Below are 19,819 nucleotides of genomic sequence, written 5' to 3'. Positions count from 1 at the left end.
TGAGTGCTCCTGTTGACGTGTCTGTGTCTTGAGCTGTTGGACAGTCTGTAAAGTCACACCCAGGCAACACACCCAGAGAACCCTCAGGCCATGCTGCTGGCTGTTGTAGGACCTCAGCTGCATCCCCACACACTCAACATCCACGTATTTTCATTAGGTCAACTTATACTTTGTGCCAGTATGAGGTTCTATCAGCTGCGATCATGGTGGTCCGCTGGGCTCTCAGCCCCTGCTCTAGAGGGTCTTGATAGGACCACTTCCAGGGCTGCCACTGGGACCCAGAAGGGGCTCACTGAGGCCTGGCTCAGGATCCTACTCCTACCTCAGGCCGGGATCTTTAAAGGAACCTGGGCTCCCTCCCCTCAGGGCCAGGCTCTAGAGCCCACATGGCCCCTCCTCTGAGCTGGCATTCCCCAGCCATCCACCTCTCTGAGGGTCCAGAGAGCTCCAGGACACACAGAACCCTAGTGGGGCCCAGTGAAGTCAGGCAATTAAAGGATTCACGTGACCCTCGAAGAAAAGCACCTCCTCCCAGCACACACACAGCCAACCGTGGGCAGATGGCTTCGCTCAGGGTGGCAGAGGCCTCCCTGTACATCTGGGCAGCCGCGGGGCTCAAGTGCCATCTGGATGGTGGACTGCACACCATCCTTGCCACATCAACACAGTAGTACCTGCACCCCTTTGCTCTTATTTCACATGGACAGGTGACAGCCTTAGGCCCCTGCCCTAAAAACCCTCCTAGGAGCCCTTACCATTCTGAAGGGGCGTGGTGGAAGGACACCTCCTGGTCTAGCCAACCCCGCCCCAAGCACAATGCCAGCACAAGCACACGTGCGCACACACACATGCAGCCCCAAGGCAAGCTGCCCACTTGGCCTGCAGACTGACACACAGCTCAGCGTCAGGGGCCCTTCTGCCCTGGCCTCACATAGCTCCCCTGCTGCAGCCTGCGCCTGGAGGCTCCGCAGCAGCAGCGCACTCACAGCATCCCCAGTGCTTTTCTGTTCTTCCCTTTCTTGTCCTTTGGCTCACGATGGGCCATGTGACTAACCACTTGGCATTGTGGCTTGTGCTGTGTTTCATGAACTTGTGAGTTTGTGGAGACGTAGCATATCGCACGTTCCTAGGAACTTAGGCTTTGTTGCTATTGTGACTTAAAGTTAAACCTATCTTCTCTTTGTAGGAATAACAGAGGAAGAGCGGCAGTTTCTGGCTCCTCCAATGCTAAAGTTCACCAGAAGCCTGTCCATGCCGGACACCTCCGAGGACATCCCCCCTCCACCACAGTCTGTGCCCCCGTCCCCACCACCGCCTTCCCCCACCGCTTACAACTGCCCCAAGTCCCCAACTCCAAGAGTCTACGGGACAATTAAGCCTGCGTTCAATCAGAATTCTGCCGCCAAGGTGTCCCCCGCCACCAGGTCCGACACTGTGGCCACCATGATGAGGGAGAAGGGGATGTACTTCAGGAGAGAGCTGGATCGCTACTCCCTGGACTCTGAAGACCTCTACAGTCGGAACGCCGGCCCACAGGCCAACTTCCGCAACAAGAGGGGCCAGATGCCCGAAAACCCATACTCAGAGGTGGGGAAGATCGCCAGCAAAGCCGTCTACGTCCCCGCCAAGCCCGCCAGGCGGAAGGGGATGCTGGTGAAGCAGTCCAACGTGGAGGACAGCCCCGAGAAGACGTGCTCCATCCCTATCCCGACCATCATCGTGAAGGAGCCGTCCACCAGCAGCAGCGGCAAGAGCAGCCAGGGCAGCAGCATGGAGATCGACCCCCAGGCCCCGGAGCCACCAGGCCAGCTGCGGCCTGACGAAAGCCTGACCGTCAGCAGCCCCTTCGCCGCCGCCATCGCCGGAGCCGTCCGCGACCGTGAGAAGCGGCTGGAAGCCAGGAGGAACTCCCCGGCCTTCCTCTCCACAGACCTGGGGGACGAGGATGTGGGCCTGGGGCCACCTGCCCCCCGGACGCGGCCCTCCATGTTCCCCGAGGAGGGGGTTTTCGCCGACGAGGACAGCGCTGAGCAGCTGTCATCCCCCATGCCGGGTGCCACGCCCAGGGAGCCCGAAAACCATTTCGTGGGTGGCGCCGAGGCCAGTGCTCAGGGTGAGGCTGGGAGGCCGCTGAATTCCACGTCCAAATCCCAGGGGCCTGAGAGCAGCCCAGCAGTACCCCCTACAAGCAGCGGCACAGCTGGCCCCGGGAACTACGTCCACCCACTCACAGGGCGGCTGCTTGATCCCAGCTCCCCGCTGGCCCTGGCACTCTCCGCAAGGGACCGAGCCATGAAGGAGTCTCAGCAGGGACCCAAAGGGGAGGCCCCCAAGGCCGACCTCAACAAACCTCTTTACATTGATACCAAAATGCGGCCCAGCCTAGATGCTGGCTTCCCTACGGTCACCAGGCAGAACACTCGGGGACCCCTGAGGCGGCAGGAGACGGAGAACAAGTACGAGACCGACCTGGGCCGAGACCGGAAGGGCGACGACAAGAAGAACATGCTGATCGACATCATGGACACGTCCCAGCAGAAGTCGGCTGGCCTGCTGATGGTCCACACCGTGGACGCCACTAAGCTGGACAATGCCCTGCAGGAAGAGGACGAGAAGGCAGACGTGGAGATGAAGCCAGACAGCTCGCCGTCCGAGGTGCCAGAAGGTGTTTCCGAAACCGAAGGTGCTTTACAGATCTCCGCTGCCCCCGAGCCCACCACCGTGCCCGGCAGAACCATCGTGGCGGTGGGCTCCATGGAAGAGGCGGTGATTTTGCCATTCCGCATCCCTCCTCCCCCTCTGGCATCCGTGGACTTGGACGAGGATTTTATTTTTACAGAGCCATTGCCTCCTCCCCTGGAATTTGCAAATAGTTTTGATATCCCCGATGACCGGGCAGCTTCTGTCCCGGCTCTCACAGACTTAGTGAAGCAGAAGAAAAGTGACACCCCTCAGTCCCCTTCGTTGAACTCCAGCCAACCAACCAACTCTGCAGACAGCAAGAAGCCAGCCAGTCTTTCAAACTGTCTGCCTGCCTCATTCCTGCCACCCCCTGAAAGCTTTGATGCCGTCGCCGACTCTGGGATCGAGGAGGTGGACAGCCGGAGTAGCAGCGACCACCACCTCGAGACGACCAGCACTATCTCCACCGTGTCTAGCATCTCCACCCTGTCTTCCGAAGGTGGAGAGAACGTGGACACCTGCACAGTCTATGCAGATGGGCAAGCATTTATGGTTGACAAACCCCCAGTACCTCCTAAGCCAAAAATGAAGCCCATCATTCACAAAAGCAATGCACTTTATCAAGATGCGCTCGTGGAAGAGGATGTAGATAGCTTTGTTATCCCCCCGCCCGCTCCCCCGCCCCCGCCGGGCAGTGCCCAGCCTGGGATGGCCAAGGTTCTCCAGCCAAGGACCTCCAAGTTGTGGGGCGACGTCACAGAGATCAAAAGCCCGATTCTCTCAGGCCCAAAGGCAAATGTTATTAGTGAATTGAACTCTATCCTACAGCAAATGAACCGAGAGAAATCAGCAAAGCCGGGGGAAGGACTGGATTCACCAATGGGAGCCAAGTCCGCCAGCCTCGCTCCAAGGTAAGTCCGCGGTTGGTGCAGGTGCACACCGCTCCGTGTGCACTGTCCCTGCTGACCAGGAAAGGCCCTCGGGTAGCAGCCCCAGCGGACACGAAGAGGGGAATTTGTAAAGCCTGTGTGGGCCACGTCTGTTAATGCAATAACACTTCTTTTTCTCATGCTCCTGGACTCTGGGACAGCCAAGTAATGATCACAGCCATCCTGGTGGGACACAGCACTCCCTCATAAAGACCTGTAATGAAATGAGGTTGCTGGAAGCCCTCCCCACCGTGGCTTCCAAACAGAAGCTCCACTCTCTCCTCTGTGCCCTCCAGATCTCTGCCAGGACTACCTGGAAGGCCATTTAGAGCCTCACCAAAGCCCAAACCAAGCTTCGAGTTGGTTGCAGGAGACCAGCTGCCCCAAGAGGGCAGCGAGTGGGTGGGCGGCAGGTGCAGGTGTCTGAATACACATGTGGGTTCTTCTCCCCGCATCACTACCAGGTTTGCGGGCTAGGGAGGCACTGGGTCATGGCTGTACTGGTGAACTCCAAGTGCAGTACATTCTTCCCTGCCAGCCCCCCCGTCCCAGGGGCAGAAGCCTCCAGCTGTGTCCATGTCAGCCCTTCACAGTATCATGCAGGGTTTACATTATTTCCATTGGAACTGAAGGTAGAGTAAGTCAGGAGTCATTTCTAGATGCAACCAGAGGGCTCTATCTGAGGCTGTCTAGAAGGAGCCTATATATGATCTCTCTTGCATTGCTACAAAGAAATACCCGAGACTGGGTGATTTATAAAGAAACAAGGTTTAACTGGCTCCAGTTCTGCAAGCTATATGGGAAGCATGATGCTGACATCTGCTTGGCTTCTGGAGAAGCCTCAAGAAACTTTCAGTGATCACGGAAGGGGGAGCAAGAGGGAATTGGGGGAGGTGCCACACTCTTTAAACCACCTGATCTCGTGAGAGCTCACTAACTATGTACAGTACCCGGGGGGATGGTGCTACCATTCATGAGAACTCCCCCACCATGATCTGATCACCTCCCAGGAGGCACCTCTTCCAATGCTGGGGATTACAATTTTGCATATGAGATATGGGTGGAACACAAATCCAAACCATATCAAGGCTCAGGAGTCTGTGGCTTTTGGGAGCCCCATTGGCTCCTGTGATGGCTTATGGTTCTTGGTTCTCCTTCCCCGTGGCGTGCACCATTTTGCTGTTCCCCAGGCAGCAGCATCTTCAGTCTCTCCCACTGATACTTGATCTCGGGTTTCATCATTTTGACTAATGAAGCCTCTCTCCACACCCCTGCTGGGCAGGCATTTGATTTAAGCCACTCAGTGCAGTAATCAGTGACATCACATACAGCTGGGGCTCAAGATGTAACCTGAGAGCCCCAATTTTCCCAGTTATTTTTCAGTGTGGATGTAAATAAATGACTCGGATGCCATCTATTACTCTAGAGGAGTATCGATAGACTGGCATTGGTAGAGAGAAGCACAGTTACACGGCAGACATTCAGACAGTGCCTCCAGTCAAGGAGAAAGTCTTTAAGAATTATGTACGTATATACCTACAAGTACACTCAACAGCCTCCAGGAATTTTGAGAAAGGGTGTTGCTTTGCCGCTCAGGCTGGAGTGCTGTGATGTGATCACGGTTCACTGCAGCCTAGACCTCCTGGGCTTAAGAAATCCTCACACCTCACCTCGCCTCCTGAGTAGCTAGGACTATAGATGCATGCCACCACACCCAGCTAATTTTTTTTTTTTTTTTTTGGTAGAGATGGGGTCTCGCCATGTTTCCCGGGCTGGTCTCGAACTTCTGGGCTCAAGCGAACCAGTGGGCTCAAGCGAACCACTCGCCTCAGCCTCCCAAAGTGCTGGGATTGCAGACATGAGCCACTGCACTGGGCCAAAAATCTGAAAAACTGACTAGTTTAACCCTTCCCCATTACATACTAATGTGGCTCTTGCGTCATTACTCTATGTGGAAGCAACAATTAAGAGGCCTTATCTTAGTGTTTCACATTTTTACAAAAGACTTTCACATGGGTGGGTAATTTTTATGACAGCTGGGGCGCAGGTATGAGTCACACCCATTTTTCAGAGGATAAGCGGCTTGTCTGCATACACAGCCAGCAGGAGATAGAGCTGGGGATAGATAGGGACACAGGCTGGGGTTTCTTGACTTTTACTTCCCCTTGTAAGCAATGTCTGCAGTAAGGAAGGAACTGGAAGGGAATGGCTCTAGGGCTGGAGGAAGGAATGCACTGTTCAGGCCAGCGGAGCATCCTGCACCAAGCTCTGCTCTCCTGAGCACTCCACCTGGTGAGTCCAGGGACCTCGTCCGTAGGGGCCTCTCCCTGAGTGGCAGCTGGACAGCTCGTCCCCTCTACTCGTCTTCAGGCTGGGCCGGCTCCTGGGGTGCCCACAGGGGAGCGGGACTCCACCTTATGTGTCTCTAGGGTTTCTCTGCCCTGCACTGCTCCAGAGGGACCCTGAGTGGGGGCCTGGCTCAAAGCAGACCTCACAGGGCAGAATCCTGCTGGACTCTGAAGGAGAGCAGCTGCATACCACTGCCGACCCACGCTTGGGAGCCAAGAATGGCCGCCTCCCAGCTGTCCTGTTATTTATAGCCCGGCTCTCTTACAGTAAGAACAGGAGCCCACACCTATGACACAAAGCATTCACCAAATGCCAGGCACCGCATTCCACGGCACCCCTGAGCCAGGGCCTGTAATTTTTCCCGCTGCGCCAACAAGGAACCCGAGGGCAGGGCGGTGAATCTACTGAGCCAAGGGTACTTCACAGGAAGACGTGGAGCTAGACCCCCAACCCACGGAGCTGGCTCAGGGTTTGACTCCTGACCTTGTGGGAGCCAGGGACTGCCTTGGAAGGAATGACCAACTGGCAAAGCAAACACCTACAAGGCTGAGACTGCCATGGGCAGGACTGCTCTCAGGCCTCTGACTCCCCTTAGGCCAAGCTCTTTGGTCACCATGAGGCTAAGAGCAGGTTTAGTCACTAGGAGGTCACCCTGTGGCTGATAACAGCAGGCTTAGTCACTAGGGGTTCACTGGCACTGCCAAGCTCCCAGAGGCCATGTCTGTTCCTTCCTGCTCCCAGCCAAGGGTTACACTTTACACTCAGGGTTGGACTAGAAATAGGATGGCCTAAAGCCGGAGGACAAAGATGAAGGGCATTCGCTGTAGGCACTAAACTAGGCTCAATTCTCTCCCTCACCCTTGCTTCTTGGATCTAATAACCTCACCAGGCTGAGCACTTGGGACAAAGCCCCATGGAGGTGTGCCAGTCACGGGACACACTGATAAGGACAAGTGGGGGGGGGTCAGTCAACCACCACCAGGGGTTCCAGAATTGCCAGGGCAACAAAGCTGCCCCCCTTGCCGTGAGGGCTGTCTCCTCTCAGCCACAGACCCAGCTCTGGGCACGTCTCCTTTGCTGGGCATGGCCTTCACTGATGGGCCCTGGGCATTTGATCATCTGAGGATCAGAGGGAGCCTTAAGAACTCTCACCTGAGCTCACCTGCCTGGCGACTCACCACCCCTTTTCAATGCATCTGAAAATTAAGAGCTGTGAATGGCCCTGGGCAAAATGAGGCACGAAATTGGATGAAGGGAATTCCTACTGAGGAAAAAGAAATGAGTTTTTCCAGGGAAAATTGAAAACCAGCCATGCTTTTTTGAAATAATAGATAAGCAGTGGTGTAAAAATCCCATTTCCATAGAAGCAAGTTTTGATTGCCCAAGAAAGGGACTGTTTTTAGAGTTGCTCCTCAAATGTTCATTCACGAAATGGGCAGAAACCTCAGCTGAACATGACCCTTTTAAAGCTCGTCTCGTCCTTGGAATCTTCCTTTCTTTTCACTTCTTGCAAGAATCCAGGATGGGATCAAAGGAAGCAGCTAAAGATTAAACGACTAGATCCTCGTTTTCCTTGGGTGTGTGTGATTTAACTTGAGCCATGAATGAGTCTCTGCTGCTCCCAGTTCTTCCCTGAAGTCAAGGATGACATGGAATTTGCAGGCACCTTAATTACAAAGATGCTGACGAAAGGAAGATGATGAAGTAGTTCTCTTTAGTACATAATGTTAAGAGAGAAAAAAGTACATCATGTTAGAGGCGTCTCCCAGGGTGATCTGAAAGCGCCCTGCCAAGAATGGAGGCGTAAATTCTGAGAAAAGTGTTCCAGGACCACCTGGCCTGATTATTCCAGGAGGTAATCTCATCTTTGATCTCCAACTGGATCAAAGTGAAGGAAACTGGTTTGGGGAAGGAAGAGTGAGTGTGTCTCCGTGAAGAGTCAGTGGTCCCTCCTCCACAGAAAGCCAAGACAACAGCTGCCAGCCCAGAGGCCTGACAGTGCCACACACTGGGGGTCCCAGCACAGGAGCCTGGGGCTGCAAAAGCTCAGAGCCTGAAGCTCCTCAGGTGCAGGCCTGGGAGACCGACTGGACACTCAGGCTTGGAATCACGGCCCAGCCCCACCGTCTCCTGAGTTCACCAGTCAGGAGTTCACTGGGCCACTTTCTACAAGCCCAGTGCCAGGCTGAGGCTACAGAGTAATGAGGAATACACCAACAAGGATGCCTGGGCCCTCAGAATGGGGCAGCAATGCCGTCACTAATAATTCACTCCACAAAGTTAGGGATTGCCTTTATGTGCCAGGCACCATGCTGTGCCCAGGATTTATCACTGAACAAGAAAACATTCCAGATGCCCCTCCCTTTGGGGAGCTCAAATTCTCGAGGGGAGAAGTGGACAACAAATAATAAGACCAACCCAAACTGACAAATGCCACAGAGGAGCCACAACACGCTACTAGGTTAGTGACACCAGTGCAGAAACGAGCTATGATGCACCAGCAGGTTACAATAACCACATACAGAAGAGAGCCATGGGACACCAGCAGGTTAACCCTGACCACACACAGAAAGGGCTGACTATGATGCCCTAGCAGGTTACAGCGAGCATGTGCAGAAAGGGACTGACACTCTGTAAGGAAATGACATTTGAATGACCAGAAATTTAAAAAGGAGCCAGCCTTGCAGAAAACCAGGAGTGGAGCATCCCAGCATGGGACAGAGAATACAAGGCCGTGAGGCCAGAAAGCGCCTTCCGTGCTCATGAAACCATGGCCAGATGAGGAGGGCTGGGCAGGGCCAGGTCACAAGGGGCTTGCAGGCCATGGGCATGAGCTGGGTGGAGTTCCAGATACGGCTGCCTTCAGAGGGCTTCAGCAAAGCCTTGGCATGACCAGACTTTGTTTCCTGAACAAAAAAAAGCCCAGGCAGCTGTGTGATCAGGTGAATCCATTGGTGGCACAGGGAGGCTGCTGTGGGAGTGTAGGGCCTGCACACTGGAGACAAACAGGTAGACTCAAGGGATAAGTGCCTAAGGAACCCAGGAAAACACAGCAGCTTGCCTGACTTATATGCTTTGACCCAAAACAAACTTGCTATGACCCAGGAGCTCCAGGTGTCCTTTGCCCTCCAGCTTTATTGAGAGAGAATTGACACATACCAGGCGCCGACTGTAAAGCCAGATACATCTGATGTTCTTTACCATCACTTCCATGGCAGAGGCCAGCTTCACAGTCACTCTGTGTATGTGGGGGCAACAGAGCAGTGAGTGTGCTTGTGGGGGTCCCCCATGGCTTCTGTTAGGGGGCATGGCCTATAAGAGTTCCCCAGAGTCCCCTCCAGGTCACCAGCCCTTTGCAGTGGGGGAGGTCCAGAAGGGATCTCGAGATTGGCCTTCGCTTCCCCATGGGATGGATGGGCTTGAGGAAGATTTGTCCTGTGAAACTCCAGGTCCCAGAGGCGTCTGAGTCGTCAGGCTACCTGGATGTGAGCTCAGGCGAGTTTTCCTCCCGAGGCCCCTGTGCCCGCTGCCTCACGTACCTGCCTCCCCTTGCCAAGGCCTCCAGTCCCTCCTGGGATCTCTGCAGTATTATCCTGACAGCCTCTTGATTTTCAGATAATTTTAGGCTGTTAAAAAATTATCTCTGCCCAGCTGGTCCCAGAGCACAGACTGCTCCAAAACTGACTTGGTACTAGAAGCTGCCTCACGGTGTTTTCAGCACCTCGGCACCAGCAGGGTGGTGTGAGGGTTTCCAGGCCCTGATAGAAACGTGAATGTGATGTCAGTGAATGCGACTGTGGATGGCTGGGGGCACTAGTAAGGTTGTGCATCCACCGGGGCTGGTACTTGTGGGAGTTGGGCAAGGATGAATGCGAGTGCCTCGTCCTTGCCCGTCAACAGGTGGATCTCAAGTCAGAGTCTTCCTCCCCATTTTGGACATGAGGCCTCTTTGGCAAAAGCATATCACAGGGTGAATCTCTCTTCCCAAGAGCTGGGCACCTTCTTGATCCTAGCTGTGAACCTCCAGGCGCGAAAACCTGGATTCCTGGTGGAACTGCTGCAGAGCCTCAGGCTGCCTGCCCTGCTCCCAGGTCTGGCTCTGTAACTCGGCAAAGTCCCTTAACTTTCTGATCTGAGAAAAGGATATATTATCCATCAACACTTCAGTCAAAAATTATTTATTCCACCCCTGTTCTGGGCCAGCCTCGAGGACTAAAACTAGACCACCAGGACCCCCTCATGGCACTCAGAGCTGGGGATGAGGCGGAGGCCTGGCAGCTGCTGAGACACACAACATAAAGCATGGCACAGGTGAGAGTGTGGGCTCCAGTCCCCACATCCAGGCCTCGGGCAAGCTAGGTAAGGACTTGGTGCCTCCAGTTCTATCTTTTCAATGCCCTGCTCATCAGGAGGCTATAAAGATGGAATAAATAAGAAAGCAGTTTGGAAATAAGTGCTATTTTCATGCAAGATGGAGGCTCATCACTAAAATGCAGAGGCGTGCAGTGTGCTGGAGAGAACATATGTTGACAGGCTCCAAGTCCAGCCCCAGTGCTGGCCGGGCCCAGCAGGCCCTTGACAGGCGGCTCATGGGAGGGACAGAACCAGCATACCTAAGCAGCGTCACTGACCAGCCCCTGGTCCATGTTCAGCTACAGTTAAAGAACAAATTACTCTAGCTATGCCAGAGGCTGATGCGGGAGGATCAGTTGAGGAGGTTGAGGCTGCAGTGAGCTATGATTGCTGCATGACCTTGTCTAAAAAAAAAAAAAAAAAAGCCAAATTGAATTTGTAAACAGTGAAAAAGCCACTTGCTTCTTTACTTACCGCACCCCAATTAACTTGTACTGATGAAATAACAGCACCTCTTTGAGTGTCTCAATTACCTTTTTTTTTTTTTTAATTCTCACATTTCTACATGGATTTGATTTAAAAGGCAGGGTAGACAGTGGTGACCTGGTGGGGAGTTGGGTGTGAGTGTGTATATGTGTCTGTGTTCTAAATCAGGGCAGCAGATTCCTGTGTGTTCCGACTGGGAACCCAGTGGTTGCTTAGCAACGTAACCATCTGTGCAACCGGGAAGATCCAGTGCATATCATCAATGTGATTAACCAAGAGAGTCAAGCTGGTGAGGAGGGCAGGGCGGGCAGCCCAGGGTGGCCTGCACCCTGCATCTCACACTCGCAGGCAGTTATTTTCTATAGCGATGTTGGGCAGGACATTGGCAGGCCCCAAGCACGTGACACCCCCGTGATTAACGGCTGGGCTGTTATCTTGTGATGCAGACTTGAAGCAAAGCACTTGTCCTGTTGGGGTGCCCTCCCCGGCCAGGAATGTTCGTTTATCCTCCCTAAGCCTCAGGAAAGACAGTCCAGACACCTGAGGTAGGAAATTGGCAATAAGCTGCTTCTCAGTGGGCTTCAGGCAGAGGTGAACTTCACTCCAATGCCACTATTTTCTTTCTTTTTTCCTGGTTATTTTTCTTCTTTACAAGTGGTTACATTATCCCAAGCCAAAGAAGGAGAAGGCAAGCCTGTGAGTTTCCCACGCTCCCTAAGAAAGTGACGCCATATTGATGTTTCAGCTCTGGGCAGGCTGTGGCAGGCCGGAGGGACTACCACGGATGGGCTCTCAGCCAGGGTCTGCCCCACTGCCTTCATTTCATCTGTCGAAAGCAGCTTTTTTCTGTTTCTTCCTTTCTTGTTCATTAATTTTTGCAGTGTTGTCTCAAGTCATTCCATTTTTCATTTTCATTTGCTCCCATGACCGATGTTAACAGAAGAGGGTCGTGCTGAACAGAAGTAAGTGCCACCTGCCGTGCTGCTGCGTGACCCCGTGTGTGCCACTCTCACGCTCCCGCTGCCCACCAAGGTGTTTGCAGAGCCTCCTCTTTGCTTCCTAACCACACACACAGCTGCCTGCAGAGCCTTTCCTGACAAAAGCCAAAATCAATCCAAACTACCTGGGAACAGCTGGGTATTTTCCCAGTGAGGGTGACACTGGGGCAACCCTCTGGGCCAGAGATACCCGTGGTGAATACTGCCCAGGTATGAAGCAGGTGCTGTCACTCTGGGGCTCACTTGCCTCTGCTTCACAGGCCTGGTGAGCACCAAGGCCAGGCCCCAGCCATGCTGCCACCGTGGAGCTGCCCAGAGTCAGGGCTGCAGGCACAGTCACCATGCAGTCAGCTTTAGCAAAAGCACATGGAGACCAGAACTTTACCCCAGCTACCCTCCTCCCCTAGTCCTCTGTGGGCATGTGTCTTCTTGTAAGATATTTTCCCATTTTATAGGAAACATTCCCTGTGCCCCAAGGTCCTTGGCCCTAATTAACACCCTAAATCACCTCTGAATGCAGGGACTTTCAACTTACCCGTTATTTGATTTCAATCATCTTGGCTTAATTGTTTTATCAGTGTAGACAAATAAGCCTTCCCCAAAACCTGTGCTCTTGTGACTCTGGAATAGACACAGAAGAACAGGCCACAGCACCCCCAGTTTTAACTTAAGTTGGAACTGGAGCTGGTCTTTCAAACCTCTTTGAGTACCAGAGAAGGGGGGGTTGCAGGTTTCTTCATGTATCCTATGTCCATAGGCCACCTCTCTCTTGAGAATGTAAACTGAGATACTAGAGGGTGCTGGCCCCTCTCCCCTGCTGTGAAGCCCCACTGGACTCTGATTTGATTTCAGGTTTTCTGTTTGTTTTTTGTTTTTATGAGAAGTCGTCTCGCTCAGTTGCCCAGGTTGGAGTGCCGTGGCATGATCTCCGCTCACTGCAACCTCCACCTCCTGGGTTCAAGCAATTCTCCTGCCTCAGCCTCCCAGTAGCTGGGATTACAGGTGCCCGCCACCACACCCAGCTAATTTTTTTTTTTTTTTTAATTTTTAGTAGAGACAGGGTTTCACCCTATTGGCCAGGCTGGTCTCAAACCTCTGACCTCCAATGATTCACCCACCTTGGCCTCCCAAAGTGCTGGGATTTGCCTGGCCTCCGATTTCTTGATTGTGAGTAACTGGGCCCAGAAACAGTAGAGGAATCCTCAGAGTCTCACCTGCCTTATGCCTGTTGGTGTGACCAGTACAACCAATGACCAGCAAGCCCCCATTGAGGGTGGGGGCAGGCTCTAGATGGGGGTGCCTGGTTTGTAACATCTCCCACTCAGGGGCACCCAGCCCTCTGGAAAATAGCAGGTGAACACCCTGTGGGTGGATGGGGTCCCTGGCCCAGCAGTGCCCCCACCAGCCCCTGCAAACACTTCTCATAGCAGGATGGAAGCCTCAGTCCACAGCACAGGCCCCTTTCAGATTTGCTCCTCCTTTCTCACTATGAACTACTCCACACTTTAAGCAACAGTGACTAACATCAAGCAGGGAAGTGTCCCACAGCTTAGGGGCACCTAGGTAACTGATGGGTGGTTTCACCCAAATACACATCCACGGTGAAGAAAGAGAAAAGAAAAACCAGAGAGACAACTGGACCAGCGGCGGGGCCCATCTCTAGCTCACTCTCTTTGCTTTTAGCTCCTGGAGGGTTCTGGGCCATTAGCTTTGTGCATACCCTGGAATGAAAACCAAGGCCTAACCAAATGGCCTCTAAGGTTCAGTGTCTCAGTGTCCAGGGAGTTTGTTAATTGCAGACACCTGGTCCCCATGCACAGCACTCCTGCTTCCATAGGTTTGAGACAAGCTCAGGAGTCCTCACTGCCCACCAGTGTCCCAGGTGGTTTCTATGAAGGGTTGTAGGCTCCTCTTTCGGAAGTGCTGCTCTAACTGGTCAGCCATTGAGCTCCAAAGGACAGCCCCAATGCAAGTCGATGAACCGGCCCCCAGCAGATGGGCAGGGGCTTCAGTCTTGCCCTCCAGGGAGTCTCCCCACACAGCAGCATCTCTACTGTTCGCAGCTCTCCCCCTCTTGCCCATGACCCTTTCACTGAGACACTGCAGCCCACCACCATTCACGGTCATGATGTCACACCAGTGCACTCCTCATGCTCTCCAGAGCCCCTCCACCCGGGGTAACCTGCCACGTAGGAGGGAGAGGAGCCCACTTCATGCGGGAAGATGTGGAGACGGGAGAAAAGTGCACCCAAGCTGGCATTTGGCAGAGCCAGGGCTCCAGCAGACATCTCTCAAGTCCAGGTCTTGAAGAGAGAGCTGTGGTAGGATGGATCTTCCCAGAAGTAGTGGGTGGGCTGTTCATATCCAAGTGAATGGGCCCAAAAGGCAAGAGACCCACACCTCTCTTCCCTCTCCCCAGTGGCTGTGGCCTTCCTAGGGGCAATAGGATGAATGGGCTTTCAGTGTGGGGACAGCAAAACACGCACCAGGGCCCAGAGTGGCAGTTGTTCTCTTGGTGTGGAGAGTGCCTGCCATGGGCCTTGTCCAAAGCCCGTGAGGAAGTGATGTGTGAAAGGCCACCTCCATGTGGGTAAGTGTGAGGACTCGGACTTCTCTGGCCCTGAGATGGGACCTCCTGCCTGTAGGAGCCATCTGGCCACCTCCCTGGGGCCAGTAAAGATTGGAGCTGGAAGGTTCGTCCTGACTTGAGCTCTGAGGGCTTTGCCTGCCTAGCCAGAGTGGCAAGGCACAGGGGACCCTCGGGGACGCCCATGGCCACCCTGGGGAACACAGGACTCCTCGTGCGTTCTGCTTTTCAGTAAGGCCCGTGTGTCCTACCAGTGAGCTAAAGAGGTTAAAAATAACACAGTGCACCCCAGCTCCTTCTGCAACAAAACTGTGCACTGGGTGGGTGCTGGACAGCGTTGCCTCAGGAAGGTGAGCACAGCCCACGCTGGCCACACAAGCCACGCCCTGCTGTGTTTCTGGGTGATCTCAAACCCTGAGTGCCCTACATGGCTACAGGGGTTCCAGTCACTGAAAAGGGCCGCCTGGAAATGATCCTGCCCTGCTCTTGTCCATTTACCCAAAAAGCCAAAGGCTGCCAGGCAGCTCAGAGGGGCCTCTCCTTCAGGTGTGCGCCCTCCCACCTACTGAAGCTGAGGCGCTGGAGATGTTACCCGGCACGTTCTGTCCAGGGGACAGGATCCCACATGTCCCTGTCTCCATACCCTCTTCAAGGGACCCCTTCCAAGTGCCTCAGTGGCCACCCTCCTGAGGGCCCCCCTGGCCCTGCCCCCCAGCACAGGCAGGTCCCCCAGCTCCTCTGTCCCAGTTCAGGTGAGTGGGCTGACGTGGTGTGCTCTGGTGTCTCCACCTCTGCTCTGGCTCCTTTCTCCCCCTCCCCAACCCTGGCATGGCAAATCATTTGTTCACTGCCAGCGCATCTGCCACTAGACACTCTGGCATGGTTTGGGCATCTCCTTCGCCTTCCTTGGTGATCTGCACCCAGCTGCCCTGACTCGGTGACCTGCCTTGTGACGGTCTTCTCTGTTGTTGCTGTTTCAGAAGCCCGGAGATCATGAGCACCATCTCAGGTACACGGAGCACGACGGTCACCTTCACTGTTCGCCCCGGCACCTCCCAACCCATCACCCTGCAGAGCCGGCCCCCCGACTACGAAAGCAGGACCTCAGGAACAAGACGTGCCCCAAGCCCTGTGGTCTCGCCAACAGAGATGAACAAAGAGACCCTGCCCGCCCCCCTGTCTGCTGCCGCCGCCTCTCCTTCTCCCACTCTCTCAGATGTCTTTAGCCTTCCAAGCCAGCCCCCTTCCGGGGATCTATTTGGCTTGAACCCAGCGGGACGCAGTAGGTCGCCATCCCCCTCGATACTGCAACAGCCAATCTCAAATAAGCCTTTTACAACTAAACCTGTCCACCTGTGGACTAAACCAGACGTGGCCGATTGGCTGGAAAGTCTAAACTTGGGTGAACATAAAGAGGCCTTCATGGACAATGAGATCGACGGCAGTCACTTACCAAACCTGCAGAAGGAGGACCTCATCGATCTTGGGGTGACTCGAGTTGGGCACAGAATGAACATAGAAAGGGCTTTGAAACAGCTGCTGGACAGATAAGGACGGCTGCTCTCCACCTCGCAGACTGCTCTTGTTATAAGTAGAGATGGGCTCGTGCTGAAACATCTGAATGCCAAGCGAAGTCTGTGAACATCAACCCCACTCCATGGGTTTGTCTCCTGGTACCCAAAGAAATACTGAGTTGTGTCCACAACATGGCTGGGTCTTCAGACCCCTGGCTCACCATGTGGGTGTCTTGGGCAGTTTCTATCAAACATGGGACAAGGGGAGAGAGTTTTTCTAACATGGAAAGAGATTCCCAGCCTGCCGCCCAGCATGCAGGTGGCCTCGCTTTGCTGGGTCCGAGAGGCTCCCCGTTGATTTTGCACGGGATCCTAGCTCTTGTAGGCAGACACCAGTGCACTCTAGATACCTCCTGAGACCTCCGTCCTCTGCTTTCCGGGCAGCTCTCACCACCCCAGGCCCCGGCACAAGGCCTTTCCTCAGTCCTGTGGCCTCCTGGAGGACACCTGATGCTCACCTGCCCCTCTTTCTCCTGCACTTGGCTTGCAGTGAGATGCTCCCAGATGCATTTGTCCAGTGCCCTGTAATGGGCCTGAAAGGCAGAGAAACTTTTTCCTACACAGATTATTTTCCCCATCTCCTCCTGTGGTTTGCATCCATGGCTCCTTGGCCATGAGGTTCCTGGCAGTGCTGGGAGTTTGGATGGGATCGTGCCCAGCTTTGCTTAGCTTTCTTTCTTTATTTCTGCAAATCTGTTAGCGTAATTCCAAGGTGGCCAAGCAGAAGTCACATGGAGTTAGTCAAAGCACAAAGTCACGATTCCACAATGGAGAGGAGACCTGGCCAAGGGAGCCAGCCAGCATGCTGCGGCCCAAGCTCCAGGTCTCCAGGACAAGAGCAATTGTCTGCCAGGAGCACCCATCCAGGATGGAGAATCAGGGCTTCTCTGCCTCTCAGAATTCTTTTTAATTGAAGATGTCTTGAGCTCTGCAAAGATCAGAGCAGGTGAGCATCCACTTTGACATGAAGGACAAGACGCATGGCTCACGGCGGGCACATGCAGCTGCCAGTGAGACAGCGTCTCCTCTGGGAGCTGGGCGGGCACAGCATTCTCAGTTCTGTGCCCAGCCAAGGGTGAGCATCTCTGCTGAGACAGTCCTTTTGCTCTCGGAGGCCAGGGAAGATGGTACTTAGAGGCTTTTCCCCTATCGCTCTGGGTGTCTAGGAATCCCACCAGCTTGTCTTAACAGTACAATAGCTTCTTTGAGGACCCAGTGGGTATGGCATATAGACAGAACCCAGGGTTGAGAACAGAAGGTGGGCGGCAGGATCAGAGCAAAAGCAGAGGCGTAAGGAGAGGAAAGCAGGGAGGTCTCCTGGGCTGCCAGGTCAGCCTCTCTGGCAAGGCTTTCTTGAGCCCTGCCCCTTTCTTTCCCCGGAGTCCCTCCACCCCATAACAATACCTCGAATTTCCAAAAGAGGTCACCAGATGCACATGGGCCACAAAACACACAGTCAGGCTTCCAGCACATTCTCCCCCATTTGGAGGATACTCGAATGTCAGGTTTTTGGTTTTATTATGATTTCAGAACTAGCTCAGCCCATCTCTAATTATAAAACATGTTTTTTTTTTTTTTTTCCTTTTTTTCTTGATTAGGTCTGGAACAGCTCTAGAATGAACACATAAAATTTAGCAATTTAAAATCTCTTTCTTTACTGCAAGTTTAAATAGTTGTACAGATAGTTTATAAGCACAATATTTTAAGAAAAAAAAAGTGGCTGGTCTACTAGGCAGCCTTTGTGCCACTTCAGTGCTAGAAAGTTAAAGAAAAAAAAAAACTTTTGTGATTTAATAATACTATTTCTGTGGAATAATTATAAAAGTATGACCTTTTTAAATCAACCTTATTTGGATGCATCTGAACCAGCAGAGCTGTGTTATATTTTCTATCTTTGCTAGAACTTCGTCATTGAAGGACAATTTCTTCAAAGTGGTTACAATTCATAATGCAGCAGTTTCTCCAAAAACAAAAACAAAACACACACCACACACACGCGCTTTTCCAGCCACACACCCGATTTGGAAACCAAGTTTTTGGACCTTCTGTTCCAAAACCTTTTGCAGGTCAATCTTTGTATTTGAAATGATTCAAACCAACTTGAGATCAGTTGAATATTAAGGCGCTTTACTTCCACGTGCTTTCAGTTTTTCCATGGTGAGATGAATAAGTATTACTCTAGAGAAATTTCACGACAGGATACTACAGATGGCCTGCTGAGGCCGCCCCATATTTTAGAAAATGTAAAAATGGTGGTTTGGCCATTAATTTGTCTTCCATTTGATGATACTGCAAAATTCCGTGAGTCCATCCCTTTGGCATGGCGCTTTCCCTGGGCCTACAGTTGGTATTACCTCTGTGCTCAGTACCAGGCAAAACACTAGCTCAAAGGAGAGTAAAGGAAACTGCTGGCAGACGATAACCAGTCGCAACTCAGTGACTTCGGTTTGCTGAACTTTGGCAGCCAGTTGGTGAGGGCCAGATGTTATTCCCTTTCTTAAAGAGACTCCAAGCCACATGCCACTAACCACAAGCAAGCTGGCTGCAAGACTAAAGAGCTGATAACATAGCTTATTTTTACACTGTCTTATTATAGAGAAGTAATAGACCTATCAGAACCTGCACTGACCAACAAATAAACACATGTTGCCAAGATGAATCGGTCTCTATCTCTATTTGCTTATTTTGGTACTGAAAGCAATAGTTCCTCATTCAAATCACCACCCACTGTTCTCCCCCTTTGGGACATGTTAGGACCAGGCCCTATTCCATGCCCCTCTTTAATGGTGGAACAAATGTTAAACTGCTCATCTAAAGATCATGTTGATATTATTCCAGGTTTTAAGATCAACTTTTGTTACATACTGTAATTTAAATAAACTGCATTTACATGCTTAGTTTCTGTAATATTGTGTATACAAAACCCAAATCTCTCAAAATGTAAATTATGTATACCTGCCAAGATACCTTTTCCAGGGTGTCTGTGCACATTTTAAGTTAATTCACATAATATAAAAATTACTCAATGTGACTGTTGATTTGCTGAACTTTACATATCACAAAGTGAATTATTTGTGATACTTTAGTTAATAAAATGGTAAATTTTTTCTCAGTTATTGAACAAGCAAGCATTATCCAGTTGATCTGGCAATGACTTTTTGTGTGTGGGCCACAATATTGATTTTCCCATTAACAATTTTTTTTTGTTTTTTAAATACTAATACGTTTCACACTATAGTTTGTGTAACAACACGTGTTCGCATTATCTATGTTGCTGTTACTTTTGTGCTTTTATTCTTTTTAGACTTTATAAAAAAAAAAAAAAAAAAAGCTCCTGTAATTTGCACTTTCTCCCAATCCTTAAATCTCTTGTATGGCAACCAAAATTACTGTACAAAAATAAATATACTATTGCACTAAGGTTGTGGTTCTGATTGCAAACAGTGAACACTGTCTGAATTAAACAAAAAGCTGCCCGACTTGCAATCTAATGTAGGTTATCTCAAGCATTGTGGCCAGCTCTGCCTCTCTAAAACTGACCAGAAAAATCTCTCTCATCGAGCAAATAGGCTCCTGTCACTGAGCTAATTTGCCTTGGTTCCATTTCCTTAAATTATTCTCAATTTATCAGTGGATACATGTACGTTATTTCAGAATTATGCAAAACGTCAAAATCTGCTTCTGTGACCGCTGCTATAGGCATGGAGCTGAGGCTCGGCTTTTCCTTTTGTTCTGGGTGGAAGCAGTGGTGCCGTGGAGGGCCAGCCAGATCCGGACCCTTCCCTCAGGGTCCAGTCTCCTCACACCCCAGCAGGGTGTCTTCTAGCCATAAGGCCAAGGGAGTGGCAGAACTGGGCCGCC

At 52.1% G+C, this 19,819-nt stretch overlaps 1 protein-coding gene across 8 annotated transcripts in view; it reads left to right on the top strand.

The window, feature by feature from the left end:
* SHANK2 (SH3 and multiple ankyrin repeat domains 2) overlaps positions 1-19,378 on the top strand; it is a 661,289-nt gene extending 641,911 nt beyond the window's left edge. For 5 of the 8 annotated variants that reach the window (XM_031653797.1, XM_031653801.1, XM_031653800.1 and 2 more), the window contains 2 exons: positions 1,187-3,593; positions 15,365-19,378. In XM_031653797.1, coding sequence (XP_031509657.1) covers positions 1,187-3,593; positions 15,365-15,935 — 2,978 coding nt within the window. In that variant the 3' untranslated portion in view covers positions 15,936-19,378. Of the gene's footprint in view, positions 1-1,186; positions 3,594-11,739; positions 11,762-15,364 lie in introns of all 8 variants that reach the window. The other 3 variants (XM_031653803.1, XM_031653799.1, XM_031653802.1) reach the window with 3 other exon arrangements.
* Positions 19,379-19,819: the final 441 nt, after the last annotated feature.

The sequence above is a fragment of the Papio anubis genome, chromosome 12, assembly GCF_008728515.1.
Source record: "Papio anubis isolate 15944 chromosome 12, Panubis1.0, whole genome shotgun sequence".
Lineage (NCBI taxonomy): Eukaryota > Metazoa > Chordata > Mammalia > Primates > Cercopithecidae > Papio > Papio anubis.
This window is presented reverse-complemented; position numbering and strand designations above follow the sequence as displayed.